The 14,917-nt window shown below is 44.1% G+C and overlaps 1 protein-coding gene across 6 annotated transcripts in view; it reads right to left on the reverse strand.

The window, feature by feature from the left end:
* The window catches only part of RIPOR1 (RHO family interacting cell polarization regulator 1), a 381,181-nt gene that overhangs the window by 174,818 nt on the left and 191,446 nt on the right, over positions 1–14,917 (reverse strand). For all 6 annotated transcript variants that reach the window (XM_040410140.1, XM_040410139.1, XM_040410137.1 and 3 more), the window contains exons 7-11: positions 13,976–14,125; positions 5,076–5,139; positions 4,026–4,069; positions 2,366–2,491; positions 1,346–1,494 (exon numbers count right to left, since the gene is read on the reverse strand). In XM_040410140.1, the coding sequence (XP_040266074.1) occupies positions 1,346–1,494; positions 2,366–2,491; positions 4,026–4,069; positions 5,076–5,139; positions 13,976–14,125 (533 nt within the window). The remainder of the gene's footprint in view (positions 1–1,345; positions 1,495–2,365; positions 2,492–4,025; positions 4,070–5,075; positions 5,140–13,975; positions 14,126–14,917) is intronic.

The raw sequence follows: 14,917 nt of genomic DNA on the forward strand, positions 1-14,917 counted from the left end.
GGCCGCCAATGATGGAGACTTCAAGGAGAGCGTTATGCATCAGCCACTGTTTGCCTTTGGTGGTGGTGTTACAGTGTAGGCAGGTGTGTCTAGTGAATACAGAACTGCCGTACTGTCATGCCTTGCCCTGTGACTGTGCGGAGATCTGCCAGGCTGGCTGCACATGTCTGACTCTTCTCTTTGTTTTGGCTTGGGTTTGAGCTGGATCCACCTTCCCTCAGGTGTACTGGGTTGATTGTTAGCGAGGCTATTTATTCCTCCTTCTCCCAGTGGCCTGTGCGGGTTATAGTTCATTCCTGTGGGCTTTGTATGTGTTGTGGATCGTCTGCTCCAGCTCAGCTCAAGATAAGTCCTCTCTGTTTCTTCCCTTGGTGTCTTTTATCTAGGCCTCTAGGGAGACGCTTGCTTCCTCCTGTTTGAAGAAGCAGGTTGCCTCTTCCCTTTTCCCTACTGCTCAGGGTTTTTCCAGGGTGTATAGACTTAGGCACGAGGGCATGTGCATATCCACCATAAGGGTATGCACATGTGCACAGCAGTATAGGGAAAGCCTTAGGGATCGCTAGGAGGTGGCCCTTTTCTCCCTAGCTTTTGGGCCTAGTCAATTGTTCTGTTTGTTTTCCGTGTGTTTGGTTATTTCCCTGCTTACCTACCTACCGTGACACATACACTCTGAATGGTACAGTGACAAGCCCATACTACTTGAACATCATCATTAATCCAGTCATTGTGCCTCTGCATGAACAACACAGGCCTAATTTCATCTTCATGGATGACAATGACCCTGCTCATCGAGGTTATATCATTAGGGAATGGCTGCTGGAGACTAGGGTACCTCAAATGGAGAGGCCTGCACTTTCTCCAGACCCGAATCCCATTAAAAACCTACGGGATCAGCTGGGTCGCCATGTAGAGGCTAGAAACTCTGTATCGCAGAACCTCAATGACCTGAGAGCCACCCCTCAAGAAGAGTGGGATGCCATGCCTCAGCAGACAATAAGTCGACTTGTGAACAGCATGAGACATCGTTGTCAAGCTGTAATTGATGCTCATGGCCACATGACAAGTTTTTGAGACATTGACATTTTTTGTGGGGGTATACCCACCACTGTTGTTGCCTTTTGTTTCAATAAATTGTTTGATATGAGGAAATCACCACTCCATGCTTCTACTTAAATGCCCTATTTTCATGATATAATATCACTGTAGCGTGAACTTTTTACGTTTTTCATAAATTTCCCCCGAAAGCCAAATATATATATATCTATCTATGGCACTTAAAATGTATGCAAAACAATAGAAATTATTGAATATGAAACTGGTCATCTGCTCTACTGCCTTCACTTACTTCCAATTGACCTCCAAATTTAGTTTGATTGTTCCCAAGTCATTAATATCCACTGCTACAACCTGGGGAAGAGCTGCAAAGAGGTCTTTTGTTTCGCATGAAACACTGCCTACTATGACATGGTTTGCAAGGCTCTTCAGTTCTGTGACCTGCAATAACAAGAGAGTCAATTATTTGACGTCTGAAATCTTAAATTAGTTTTTATTATGGAGCAAAGATTAAGCATACTGCTACGTGATTAAAATAATACCGTACTCAGTAGCTTTTTGATTGGTATGCTAGGTGTTTAGGTTACGGGCGTTGCTTTAAGTAGGAAAAAACATGTAATTCTCTTATTACTTTGGTGGATTTGGTCATTTATTTAAGAAGCACTAGAGATTTGGACTAAGACTTGAGATTCATAAAACTCTCATGTTAAATGGGAAAAACTGACCAAACGGCTCCTTTTATGGACTGTAATGACTACAGAAATAGTCACAATAAAACATAGACATCGCACCGGTGAGCAGGTATATGGACAGTTCTGTAGTATTCAAGTGTATAGGAAGGAGACGTCCCATAGAAGTGAATGGGACAGCTTGTAGTTACACCCGCTCACCGCTGCCATTTCAATGGCCAGCAGATAAAAAATGAAGGAACCGCAGCCTTCTCTTCAAATAGCTGATCGGCGGGGGTGCTGGGTGTCGGAACCCCGCCAATCTGATATCGGTGACCTATCTTGAGTACAGGGTCTCAATATTAAAATCCCACAAAACCACTTTAAGTCCACCCCTTTGAACAGTTATCAGTGACTGATACAGTGAATGCTAATTCATCATAGATTACCTCCCCATGTATAACTCTGAAAAAGCAGACATTTAAATGTATAAATTACAAGTTTTATTGAATCTTTTCCTACAAAATTATTTATCAATCTGCTCGGCTGCTGTATAATATGTTGCCCGCAGATTGCACTGCATTTTGTGGCGACTGGTACTTTATTTCTGTATACCTAGATCCTGAAAGAATGATTCTGCATACCTTTATAGAAAGGAACTCCGTGATTAGTGGAAGAAATACCATGTCCTCACTGTCCCAAACCTGCTTTCCATTTACTTCAATGCGTCCCTTTAATTTCCAGCGTTGCCGGCCATACTTCATAAAAATCTAAATATTAAATAATAGAATCGAACATTAAATGAACAGATTATAGCAAACATGAGCAACTGTGTGGCTAAAACAGTCATCAGTCTTCCCCTCACTAAACGCCCCCCTTCAGTCTTTCCTAAATGCAGCAGTCAGGCTCATCTATCTGTGTACTAGTTCTATAGATGTCTCTAGCCTGTGCCAGTCACTTCACTGGTTACTACTCCACTACAGAATACAGGTGAAACGTCTCACCCACAAAGCCCTCCATGACACTGCACCTTCCTACATATCCCCTCTCATTTCTGTCTACCACCAGACTCTCGCTCTCCCTTCCACCAATGATCTAAGATTTACATCCTCCATAATTCAAACCTCTCACTCTCGTCTTCAAGACTTCTCAAGCTGCACCTGCTCTCTGGAATGCACTGCCCCAGGCAATCAGATTAAGTCCGAAGGCTTCATTCACACGTCTGTGGAACACGGTCCGTGAGATACCGGTCTGGCATGCTGCTTAGTGCAGGAGCGCACGGCATCATTGGTTGCTATGACGGCGTGCGCTTCGTGCCACTGCTGCTGTTCAGTAATTAATACACTCGTATAGATCATACGAGTATTACTGTACTGCCGCGGGACAAAGCGCACGCCGTAATAGCAACCAATGATGCCGTGCGCTCCTGCACTAAGCAGCATGCCAGACCGGTATCTCAAGGACCGTGTTCCACGGACGTGTGAATGAAGCCTTACCTTCAAACAGGTCTTCAAAACACATCTCAGTTCTTATCATGCTCCCTAAATGGACACTTCCCCGTTAATCCCCGCCCCTCAACCTTCAGAAACAAACTCCATCTTCTGACCGTAATCCCCACATTCAGTGGACTACCTCATGCAGCGCCGCCTGCACTACACCATTTACTAAACGATGGCTGGAAGACTATAGAAAACCTTTTGAGTCACCCCGATTTCCTCATAGATTGTAAGCTCTTGTGAGCATGGCCCTCACTCTTGGAGTTTCAATGATACATTAACCTGTAATCATGCGAGGTCTATTTTGATTTGTACATGTACCCTCTGAATTGTAAAGCACTACAGAATATGGCAGCACTATATAAATAAAGATTATTAGATGTAATAATGTTTTGAAACTGATCCCAGTTCTGGTACCGACACCAGATGGCAGGACCAAAAAAAACGCTGTAGAGTGTAATGGAGAGAGCCGCGCACATCTGGAGGTAGCTCGCCATAAGGTCTTCTAAGCAGTCGCTGCTGGCTGACATGTACTGCATTAGAGGGGATCACAGGTTACATTGTTTTTGATGGGAAAAAGATTGCTACAGGCAGCACCATTTTTCCCACCAAATGGACAGACAACTAGGCAGAACAAGACATCGATCAGGTACTGCTGACATCTAACCTGTAATAAATCTGTCAGAACCTTGCAGCTTCTGTTACAAATGGAGGCCACAACATACAATCTTTTAACTAAATACCCCATTAACTCAGTATTTACCAACTACTGTAAGCATAAATGCATTAGTTTTATTTCCAGCCTTACCTCATATTGATCTCCAGCACACAACCTTGCAAATCCCGCAAGCCCTAAATTAGGGGAACAAAAAATTAAAATTAAAAAAAAGCTCTCTCCCCCCCCATCCCCTGTGTATAGGGACAACAGGGCTACCACCAGGAACTTCAGGGTCCCATACAGGCAAACCCTGCACATCACTGTTTGTAGAAAGAGGGCCAGACTGGCGGTGCAGGAGGAAGTAGACAGTGCCTTCCTACCAGGATAACATTAGTATTGGAATCTTAACTTCCAGCTAGTGGGTCTCAAAAATACGGAACACACTGTGCCAAACCTCTAACCACATTCCCACACAATAGAGACTAATCATCGCAGAACAAGGCACACACACAGGGTCTTATACTCCAGTCATACCAAAGCTGCATTAACAATTATTTCCTGAAGGCTCTCAGTTTGCAAGACCATGCATTTCCTCTCTATTGCCCCTGTTATATATATATATAGCAATTTTTTGCTACAGTTTTTTTTTTTTTTTTAAAGGGAACCTGTCACCATAAAAAATCCAATGTAAGCTACTGGGGCCATGTTATAGACCAGGAGGAGCTGAGCCAATTGATATATAGATTCATCAAAACTGTACAAATTTGATTTTGCTGCAATAATACTGACTTGCAGTATAACGCCAGCAAGGGAACTGGAGTAGATTCAGGCCAGCGGTGGATATGCTGAAGATATGTAGGGGCGGCGCCTCTTCATAACTTCGGCGGATCCACCGCCAGCTAAAGGGGTTTTAAAATGTCAATCTTAATAAGTGACCGCCTTATTCCCTATCCATATAATAGGGGATAAGTGTCTAATCAGTGAAGGTCCAACCACTGAAGCTCCCATCGATCATGAGAATGGGAAGCCAGTATTTCCCCAACGGCTGGACCCCAACCAATCACATACTTCTCCCCACAGGATAGGAAATAAGTGTTTTTTTGTGGGAACACCCCTTTAACGTCAAAACTGGCTGAAGCAGTAAGTGTTTAATACAGCAATGTGCATGAGCCCTGAACTATCAACTGATTCAATACTCACCCTTCATTTTAATGCGAAATTCTCCCAGCTGACTTTCAAGTTCATTCTCTAGTACACACATGTTCTGTTAAAAAAAAAAAGATAATTAGCAATAACATATGGTCCATGTTGAGCAGGGCCAAATTCAGACCGTCCTGTGTAATGTAATGTAATAATGTATTAATGTATTTCTGGCTGCACGCCAGATTTATGAATCATCCAACTAAACGCGAGGAACTGCCTGCCAGAATCCAACAACGCAAGTGTGAAAGTACCGTAATAGAGATCTATGAATAGGAGAGGGGATAGAAAGATCCCATGTACTAGGCCCCTAAGGGGTCTAATAGTTACAAAAAAAATAAAAAAATACAAATAAATAAACACTCCAATATATTAAAAGTTTAAAATCACCCCCCCTTTCTAATTTTACATATAAAGATATATAATATTAAATATATAATAAAAAATAAACAAACATATTAGGCATCGCTGTGTCCGAAAATGTCTGAATTATTAAAATATAAACAAAAAAAGAAAATTCCTGTACGGTGAACGCCGTAACGGAAAACAAATGAAAAACACGCGATTCCCCATTTTTTGTCATCTTGTCCCCCCAAAGAATTTTACAACAGTGATCAAAAAGACGTATATACACACACACACACCACAAAAATAGTACCAATAAAAATACAGTTCATTACGGCTTTGTAGACCAAGATATAAAATATGGCAATGCAAAGAAAATATTTTTTACATTTTTTTTTTATGTAGTAAAAAACCTATACAAGTTTGGTATCGCTGCATTCGTATGGAGCCGCAGAATAATGACGTCAGGTCATTTTTAGCACACAGTTAACGCTGTGATGTCAAAACCCCAAAAACCTTGGCGGACCGCTGTTTTTTTTTTTTTGTTTGTTTTTTTTACTTTGCCAAAACAATTTTTTTCCCCCCGTTTTCCAAAACAAGATATGGTAAATTAAATGGTGACATAAAAAAATGCATCATGTCCCACAAAAAATAAGCCCTCATATAGATACTGTATGTGAACGAAAAAATAAAATAAAAATTATGGTTATTGGAACGTGGGAAGAAAAATCCAAAATGCAAAAATGAAAATCGACCTGGACCCCCAAGGGGTTAGATTTTTGTCTACAGACCCGTGAGAGGGCTTCTTTTTTGTGGGCAAGCTGTAGTGTTTAATTGGTATCATTTTGGGGTACATAATACTTATTATCACCTTCTATTCAATTTTTCAAAGGGTAACGTGAGGAAAAGTTTTTAGACATTTTAGTAGTTCAGGCACTGTTTACTAATTTTTTATAAGTTAGGAATTATTAACATTTTTGTGTTTATTTTTACAAACATTGCTTGTGCCATAGACTGCAATAGAATACTACTGTAGTCTATGGGATTTTTACTGGCTGTCAAGCCCTCAGCAGGCAAGTAAAAACAGACAGTTTGCTATGGCAGGCCTTAAAACCTTCACAAGGTCCCAGGCTGTCACAGCAACCGACCAAAGTTAGTGGACAGAGGGAGCCCCCTCCATCTAACCGCTCAGACACTGGGGTTGCTACTGGGAGGAAGGGGGGAAAAAAAATCGCTGATCCTGGTGACTGCATTCGAATGTGAGCTACATTACACAGCCAAAACTCACTGTGCAGGCAGCAGGCTCAGCTCGTGAACCTACTCCATACAGAGCACCAACAACGTACAGTTACATTGTGGTGTGTGTAAAGGTCGACAAGACCACAACAAATTGAAAAATCTAGTGCTTGCTTCCTGGGGAAAGGTACAGATGCACCAGTATTGGTACAGACACATATTTTCAAATATGTACTATTTTCAAATATGTACTTAATTTATGCTACAATAATATCATAAGAAAATCACCTATTTCTTAAAATTGCGCAGACCGCAAAAAAGGATCCGTTTTGCCCGAACACTTGGGGCCAGATCCGGCATTAATGTATGTCAATGGGGAAAAAATGCTGGATCCGGCATTCAGGCAAGTGTTCCGGAATTTTGGATGGAGATAAAACCGCAGCATCCTGCGGTATTATTTCCGTCCTGAAAAGGCAAAAAGACTGAACTGAAGACATGCTGATGCATCCTGAACGGATTGCTCTGCATTCAGAATGCATTAGGATAAAACTGATCAGTTCTATTCAGGTATTGAGCCCCTATTGAGCCTGAGACTTCCATTAGTCCATCTGAGGAGGAATGGGTTGTCTCTGGTCCTAAACCTAATCCAGGGCATTATAGGGAAATCAGGGCCTAGGTATCCTGCATATGAATATTCCTACCTTCAAGTTCAATTCATATTGATAGGTAGTCAGGGCCAGGATTAGGGTTGTCTAGGAGGTGAACTGTTTCTTCCCTAGTTTTCAGACCCAGTTACTGTTCCCCTTTCCGCCAGTGTTCAGTGTGGTGGAGTCCCCCCCCCCCCCCCCCCCCGACACTGATCGTCACAGCAAGCACGGCCACTGCTGCTGTATTGCAGGGTGGTCGTAACCATGGAAATGAGCAGTGTATAACTGATGGTAAAATTAATCTAGCCAGCCAGGGAGGCAATATAGATAATAATACATTAGCAAGTACATTGCATTAACTTCCTCTACATAATAAATGCAATTTGCTGATGTGAAACAACCCCTTTAAGCCAGTGGGCCCACATTGACTAAATAGTTAAAAGATTAGGTGCACGACTGTGGTGGATGCAAACAGTAACATCTGACTAACCCTCACACTGATGTTAAAAATGAGACATTAGCCAGTATATCCTTATATTAACCACCTCCCGTCCGCACGTTGACAATAAACGTCCGGAAGGTGGTTTCCTATCTCTGAATGGACGTTTCTGAACGTCCATTCAGAGATCGCAGCTTCACGCTAATCGTGCAGCTGCAGAGCGGGTTGCCCGCTGTCACTGACAGCAGGGCAACCCTTAGAGAAGGCAGTGACAGTGCCCAGGTGTCCCTGCCTTCTAGATCACTGTATACACAGCGCTCACCAAGCGCTGTGTATACAGTGCAGGAAGCGCTATGCGCTTCTTGTTCCGGCCCGGCGGTCATGTGACTGCCGGGGCCGGGAGTGTGCAGGAGCTGTCGGGTCTTTCACAGACCTCGATCAGCCCTGCACTGAGACTGTACAGAGCAGTACCTCTGTATAGCCTCTCTGGGGGGTGTACTATGTCAGCCCCAGCTACAGGAGAAATCAATAGTGGAAAAAAAAAAAAGCGAAAAATTTAAAATAAATAAATAAAATAGAAACATTTGGTATTGCCGTGTCCGTGACAGTCGGCTCTATAAATATATAACATGATCCACCCAGTCCGATAAACACCATAAAAAAACACACCACACCAAGTGATCAAAAAGGCATACGGTATGTCCCACAAAATGGGACCAATAAAACAGTCACCTCATCCCGCAAAAAATTAGCCCCTACATAAGAAAATAAAAAAAATTTAACTATAGTTCTCAGAACATGGACACATTAAACCATACTTTTTTTGTTTCAAAAATGCTATTATTGTGTAAAACTTAAATAAGAAAAAGTATACATATTAGGTATCGCCACGACCATAACGATCTGCTCTATAAGAATGTCACATGACCTAACCCCTCAGGTGAACGCTCTAAAAATAAATAAATAAAAACAGTGCAAAAAAAACATCCAATTTTTTGGTCACCTTGCTCCATAAAGTGTTATAATGAATGATCAAAAAATCATATGTACCCAAAAATAGTACCAATAAAACTGGCACCTTATCCCCTAGTTTCCAAAATGGGGTCACTTTTTGGGAGTTTCTACTGTAAGGGTGCATCGGGGGGGCTTCAAATGGACATGGTATCTAAAAACCAGTTCAGCAAAATCTGCCTTCCAAAAACCATGTGGCGCTCCTTTTCTTCTGCGCCCTGCCGTGTGCCCATACAGCAGTTTATGACCACATGTGGGGTGTTTCTGTAAACTGCAGAATCAGGGTAATAAATATTGAGTTTTGTTTGGCTGTTAACCCCTGACGTGTTAAAGAAAAAAATGGATTAAAATGGAAAACCTGCCAAAAAAGTGAAATTTGATCTCCATTTTTCCTTTAATTCTTGTGGAACGCCTAAAGGGTTAACAAAGTTTGTAAAATCAGTTTTAAGAAACTTGAGGGGTGTAGTTTCTACAATGGGGTCATTTATGGGGGTATCCACTATGTAAGCCCCACAAAGTGACTTCAGACCTGAACTGGTCCTTAAAAAGTGGGTTTTGGCAATTTTCTTAAAAATGTTAAGAATTGCTTCTAAAATTCTAAGCCTTCTAACATCCTAAAAAAATAAAATGACATTTCCAAAATGATGCCAACATAAAGTAGACATATGGGGAATGTTAAGTAATAAATATTTTTTGAGGTATCATTCTCTGTTTTAAGAGCAGAGAAATAGAAATTTTGCAAATTTTTCAAAATTTTTTCATAAATAAAAGGTGAAATATATTGACTCAAATTTATGACCATCATGAAGTACAATATGTCACGAGAAAATCTCTGAATGTCTTGGATAAGTAAAAGTGTTCCAAAGTTATTACCACAAAGTGACATATCAGATTTGCTAAATTAGGCCTGGTCAGGAAGGGGGCAAATGGCCCGGATGTGAAGTGGTTAAGGACACACACTATGTATTATTCTACATCCACACATTTTACTATCTGGTGTAGGATGTCTCTGTGGCACTTGTAGTCTGCTGTGGGCATCCTCCATTGTATGCATTTTTTGCCCTTAGCAACAGACCACAAGTGCAGTATCTGATCCAGGGCCGATCCTACACGGGGTGCAGTGGGTGACCGCACCCCAGCGCTGTCACCCGAAAGGCGCCAAGCGCAGGGCCGGACTGGCCTGCCGGGATAGCGGGAAATTTCCCGGTGGGCCGGCAAGCCTGAGTGCCGCAAGGCCGCGGCCCTGGTGACAAGTGGGGGCGGCCGCGGCCGGCGGCAGGGCAGAGCAGGAGATGAGCGCCTCCATTGCGGAAGCGCTCATCTCCATAGTCATCTGTATTGCCGTCCTCAGGACGGCAATACAGATGCCTGTGCTGCGGCAGAGGAGGGAGAGGTGTGTCCCCTCCTGTTCCTCTGATAGGCTGCCGGCTTAGTGCTGGCAGCCTATCAGAGGCCGGTGCAGGCGGCGCGATGACGTCATCGCGTCGCCTGAGCCGTATAGCGAGGGACACAGACGGAAGAGGCGGCCTGCATCGCATCGCATTGCTGGAGGTAAGTATAAGTGTATTATTTTTTTTATTTTTTTTATATAGGTACAATACTGGGCTGGCACATGATAAGGGGGGCTACTGGGCTGGCACATAAGGGGGGCTACTGGGCTGGCACATAAGGGGGGACTACTGGGCTGGGCTGGCACATGATAAGGGGGGACTACTGGGCTGGCACATGATAAGGGGGGACTACTGGGCTGGCACATGATAAGGGGGGCTACTGGCACATGATATGGGGGGGCTCTGGCTACTGGCATATGATATGGGGGGCTCTGGCTACTGGCACATGATGGTGGGGGGGCTCTTATTTCTGGCACATGATTGGGGGCACTCTGGCTACTGGCACATGATATGGGGGGCTCTGGCTACTGACACATGATATGGGGGGGCTCTGGCTACTGACACATGATATGGGGGGGCTCTGGCTACTGACACATGATATGGGGGGGCTCTGGCTACTGACACATGATGGTGGGGGGGCTCTGGCTACTGACACATGATTGGGGGCATCTATGGGGGCACATCTTACTGCAGATTATTGGGGGGCACTATAGGGGCATCTACTGAGGCTAAAAAAGAAGATATTTTATATGGGGGCTCTGTATAGGGGCATTTTATACTGGGACACATTATGGTGGGTACTATGGGGAAGGGGGGGGCACTATGGGGGTCATCTACGGGGGCACTGAGAAGGGGTATTTTATATTGGCACATTATGGGAACATTAGCTCAACTGGGGGCATTACAAATGTTTTGCATATTATAAGGAGAATTATTACTACTGGGGGGGCATTATGGTGGGCTTTATTACTCCCCCATGGTATGACCCCCTAGTAGCAGCACCAGCCTCTCCCTGCTCTGCTATCCCTCTGCCCTTTCTCCAAATCCTTATTATGAAATCTTTCTCATTAGGTTAAAGCACAACATCAGCTCCGCCGAGCCCCCGGCCAAAGTGTTGAAGTGGCGTCCGAGATCCCCAAGGGCCAAGTCAAGTAACTGTAAGTTTTTATGGGGGTTCTACAAAAGAGCTATCGTGGGGCAAAGTTCATATTCGTGTTTACACACGTGTTTTAAAATGAATGCTTTCTCCTATTATAAACAAGTAAATAATGACGCAATGCTGTGGGGCTGGTGTGCAACTTTTTCCAGGGCTGGTTTTTATCCCCAGTCCGGCCCTGGCCGAGCGAGCCGCCGGGACTTTTTTTTTTAAGCCGAGCAGCCGAGCCGCCGATTCGTGGGGCTGAAGTTGGGGGCTGAAGTTGTTGCCATAGAAACATTGTAAAGGGGAGGAGTTAGTAAGATAACCACGCCCATGTGGGGGCGCCAGAAATATTTCTGCACCCAGGCGCCTGTGACCCTAGGATCGGCCCTGATCTGATCCCCCAAGCATAAATGCACAACTACATTTTGGGTTGAGCATTTCCTGCCTTTTGAGACCACGTATTTTTCTCATTTAAATCGTATATATTTACATTTGGGTGTATAAACTCCAATTTAAATGCGCCTTGATTACCATCCATAGGCAGCATTTAGGTGCACCTGTGAGGCCTGCAACATATAAGCCTCCTCTCTCCTCCCATTGTATGTGTGGTTAGTCATACTGGAGGGAACCGAGAGCTGTGCTGTGAGTCGGACCTTACGCTGCTGTAATTTGCCCACTGGCTCCTGGTACTACCCATACGGTACAGGTAAGTTTAGCGTTAGGTCCCGTGCCACTTGAGAAACCTTGGCGTGGTGTGCGGGCTCAGGTGTGTCCTTAATATAAGGATATACAGGCTAATGTCTCAGTTTATAACATCAGTGTGAGGGTTAGTCAAATGATACTGTTTGCATCCATCACAGTAGTTCACCTAATCTTATAACTACTGGTATTTATTCTATGTATTATTCTACATCCACACATTTTACTATCTGGTGTAGGATGTCTCTGTGGCACTTGTGGTCTGCTGTGGGCATCCTCCATTGTATGCGTTTTTTGCTGGGGATGGCCCTTAGCAACAGACCACAAGCGCAAGCATAAATGCACAACTGCATCTGGGGTTGAGCCTTTCCTGCCTTTTAAGACCACGTATTTTTGTCATTTAAATCGGGCCCACATTGACCAATTAGTTTATGCCATAAAAGTGTCTTAAAGAGCGACTTTTCACTGGTGTAGGAATTGTGGCCCAAATTTTACTATAATGTCAGCCCTTGGTGCACATTCACCTACTAAGGTGGACACACATGATCAGTTCCATCCTTCAACTGCCATCAGCTGTATCTACTATTAGATACAGTGACAGTTACAGGGAGAGAGTTGCAGCAGAAAGGACAAGCCCCCTGAGCTGCCAGCCTAAAATGAATGGGGAGAGCACTGTATGGATATGAGGTACAGGGAGGTTGTAGCTGTGTTAGGCTACCTGCAAACCGCATAATATAATAATGTATCAGTAAAATGTATGCGATAAGACAAATCTCAGGTACACTTTGCTTTTTGCTTCTGTGCCCAATTTGGACTTCAGTGCCGATTTAAAAATTTTGCAATGGAAACCTGCATCAAATCTGCAACAAAAACGGCAAGCGACACGTTAAAATCTGTGCAACCGTGTGCAGGCAGCCTTGGAAAGAGATTTTCATGTACTATTTTATGTCTAATTTAAATTTTTTACATCAATCATAGCATAACCCCTAAAAGTCAGTATTTTGCTGCCAAGTAAAAATTTCTGACTTATGAACAAAGAGTTGTTCTACGATTAGTAAATGTGCTGGAAAATTTGCAAACGGGGAGAAGCTAAAAAAGGTATAAAACCAAGAGACATGGTTTAGGGTGTTTTGGGGGTGGAAATAAATGCAATTCTGGCATGTTTTTTGGGTTTTGTTTTTATAGCATAAGGCTACATGCACACAACCATATGTGCTTTGCGGTCCGCAAATAGATGACATCCGTATTGCATCCGTTTTTTTTTTTGCGGATTCATTGTAACAATGCCTAAAACGGACAAGAATAGGACATGTTCCATTTTTGGCATTTTTGACCTCTCTTCCGGGTGTAGGGCTGACGTCATCGGCGCAGGCGCACTGAGGAAGGAGCGGCCGTCCTTCTCTCAGAGCGCCTGCGCCGAATGACGACCAGTACAGCGCAGGCGCAGGATTTGAGGCTGCAGGCAGGGCCAGCGAGAGGAGGAGAGCGCTCGCTGGCCCTGTCAATCAAGTGGAGGAGGGGGCGTTTTTTCAAACAGAGGATGCGGCGGCTACCAGCAAGTCCGCCCAACTTGCTGGTAGTGAAGAAATTTACATATGATAAAAGTATGTTTTTTACTGTAATTACTGCACAGCCCGAGGTAAGAGGGGCATATATGGAATCTGCTTACATTAACAAATATAATAAGTCAAAAACTGAAAATTGGGGGTTGGGGGGTGACAGAAGCCCTTTAAGTCGAATGGGTCTGGATCCATCTGCGGAATCCGCACGGATGTTGCCCATGCATTGGGGACCGCAAATTGCGGTCCCCAATGCACGGAATTGCCGAGCAACAGCTGTGTGCATGAGCCCTTAAATGGACTAATTATGGGGAATGAGAGCTTCTACAAAATGGTCCGATTATTGTGCCATGTACCTTTACATTATTATTCTAATGTTATGCTATGGTGTAATGCCTTTACAGATATAGATGCACATAATATATAGCTCACCTCTGTATATTCTTTGTATCCTTTTCCAGCTTCTGTCATGCTCTCACGGGCCTCTTTACTACTTGGAGAGGAGGAAAAAGCCCTAACCATATTATGTGCGCCATCCCTCAATCTACGCTGGATACAGTATGCTTCATATAACTCATCTATCTGAAAAAGATAAAGACATAATGTGGAGTTAATACACAAACCAAGAATATGTAATATATTTGCTTATAATATAATATATATCTATATATTTTATATTTCCTATCCTATAATAAAAGCGCTGTGTGAGTGCGCTGTGTCCGTGTACCCAGTTTTGAACTGGGCATGAGCGGCGGGGCAACCTATCAGCCGACGCCGCCCACACCAGCGCAGATCCAGTAAGATTCAGTGGAGGGAATGCTGAGCGGGCAGTCAGGACCTGGGAACAGATAACCGTGTGGTGTCAGGTGAGCAAAAGGCAGGGAACAGAGACCACGCTACACAGTGGTGTACTAAGGGGGAGGGGGCGGTCCGCTCTAGGTGCCGGCTCTCAGGGGGTGCCAGAAGCAATGAGAGTTTCCATCAATACAGATGAAAGCGCCGATTGCTGGAGCGCTGGGAGCTGCGGTCCTGTCACTCACCGCTGAGCTCCCAGCGCTCCTACCCCCCCCCCCCCCCCTTCAGGCCGGCGGCGCTCCGAATGGTAGAGCAGGAAGACTTCTCCCCGCTCCACTATTCAGCCTGCAGACACAGATCGCGCCGCCTGCATGTGTGGGCGGAGCCTGCAGCATGGAAATCTGCATAAGCTCCGCCCACACCGTGCTGCAGAGCAATCTGTTTCTGCAAGGAAGAAAGGTATGTGAGCTTCAGGAACAGGACAAGGCGAGTAGTTACTGCGTTTTGTGTTTTTATATACAGAAGGGGCACAGAGAACTTTATCACTATGGAAGGGACACAGCGCCAGAGGGCATTACT

Source organism: Bufo bufo, chromosome 10, assembly GCF_905171765.1.
Source record: "Bufo bufo chromosome 10, aBufBuf1.1, whole genome shotgun sequence".
In the NCBI taxonomy this organism is placed as follows: domain Eukaryota; kingdom Metazoa; phylum Chordata; class Amphibia; order Anura; family Bufonidae; genus Bufo; species Bufo bufo.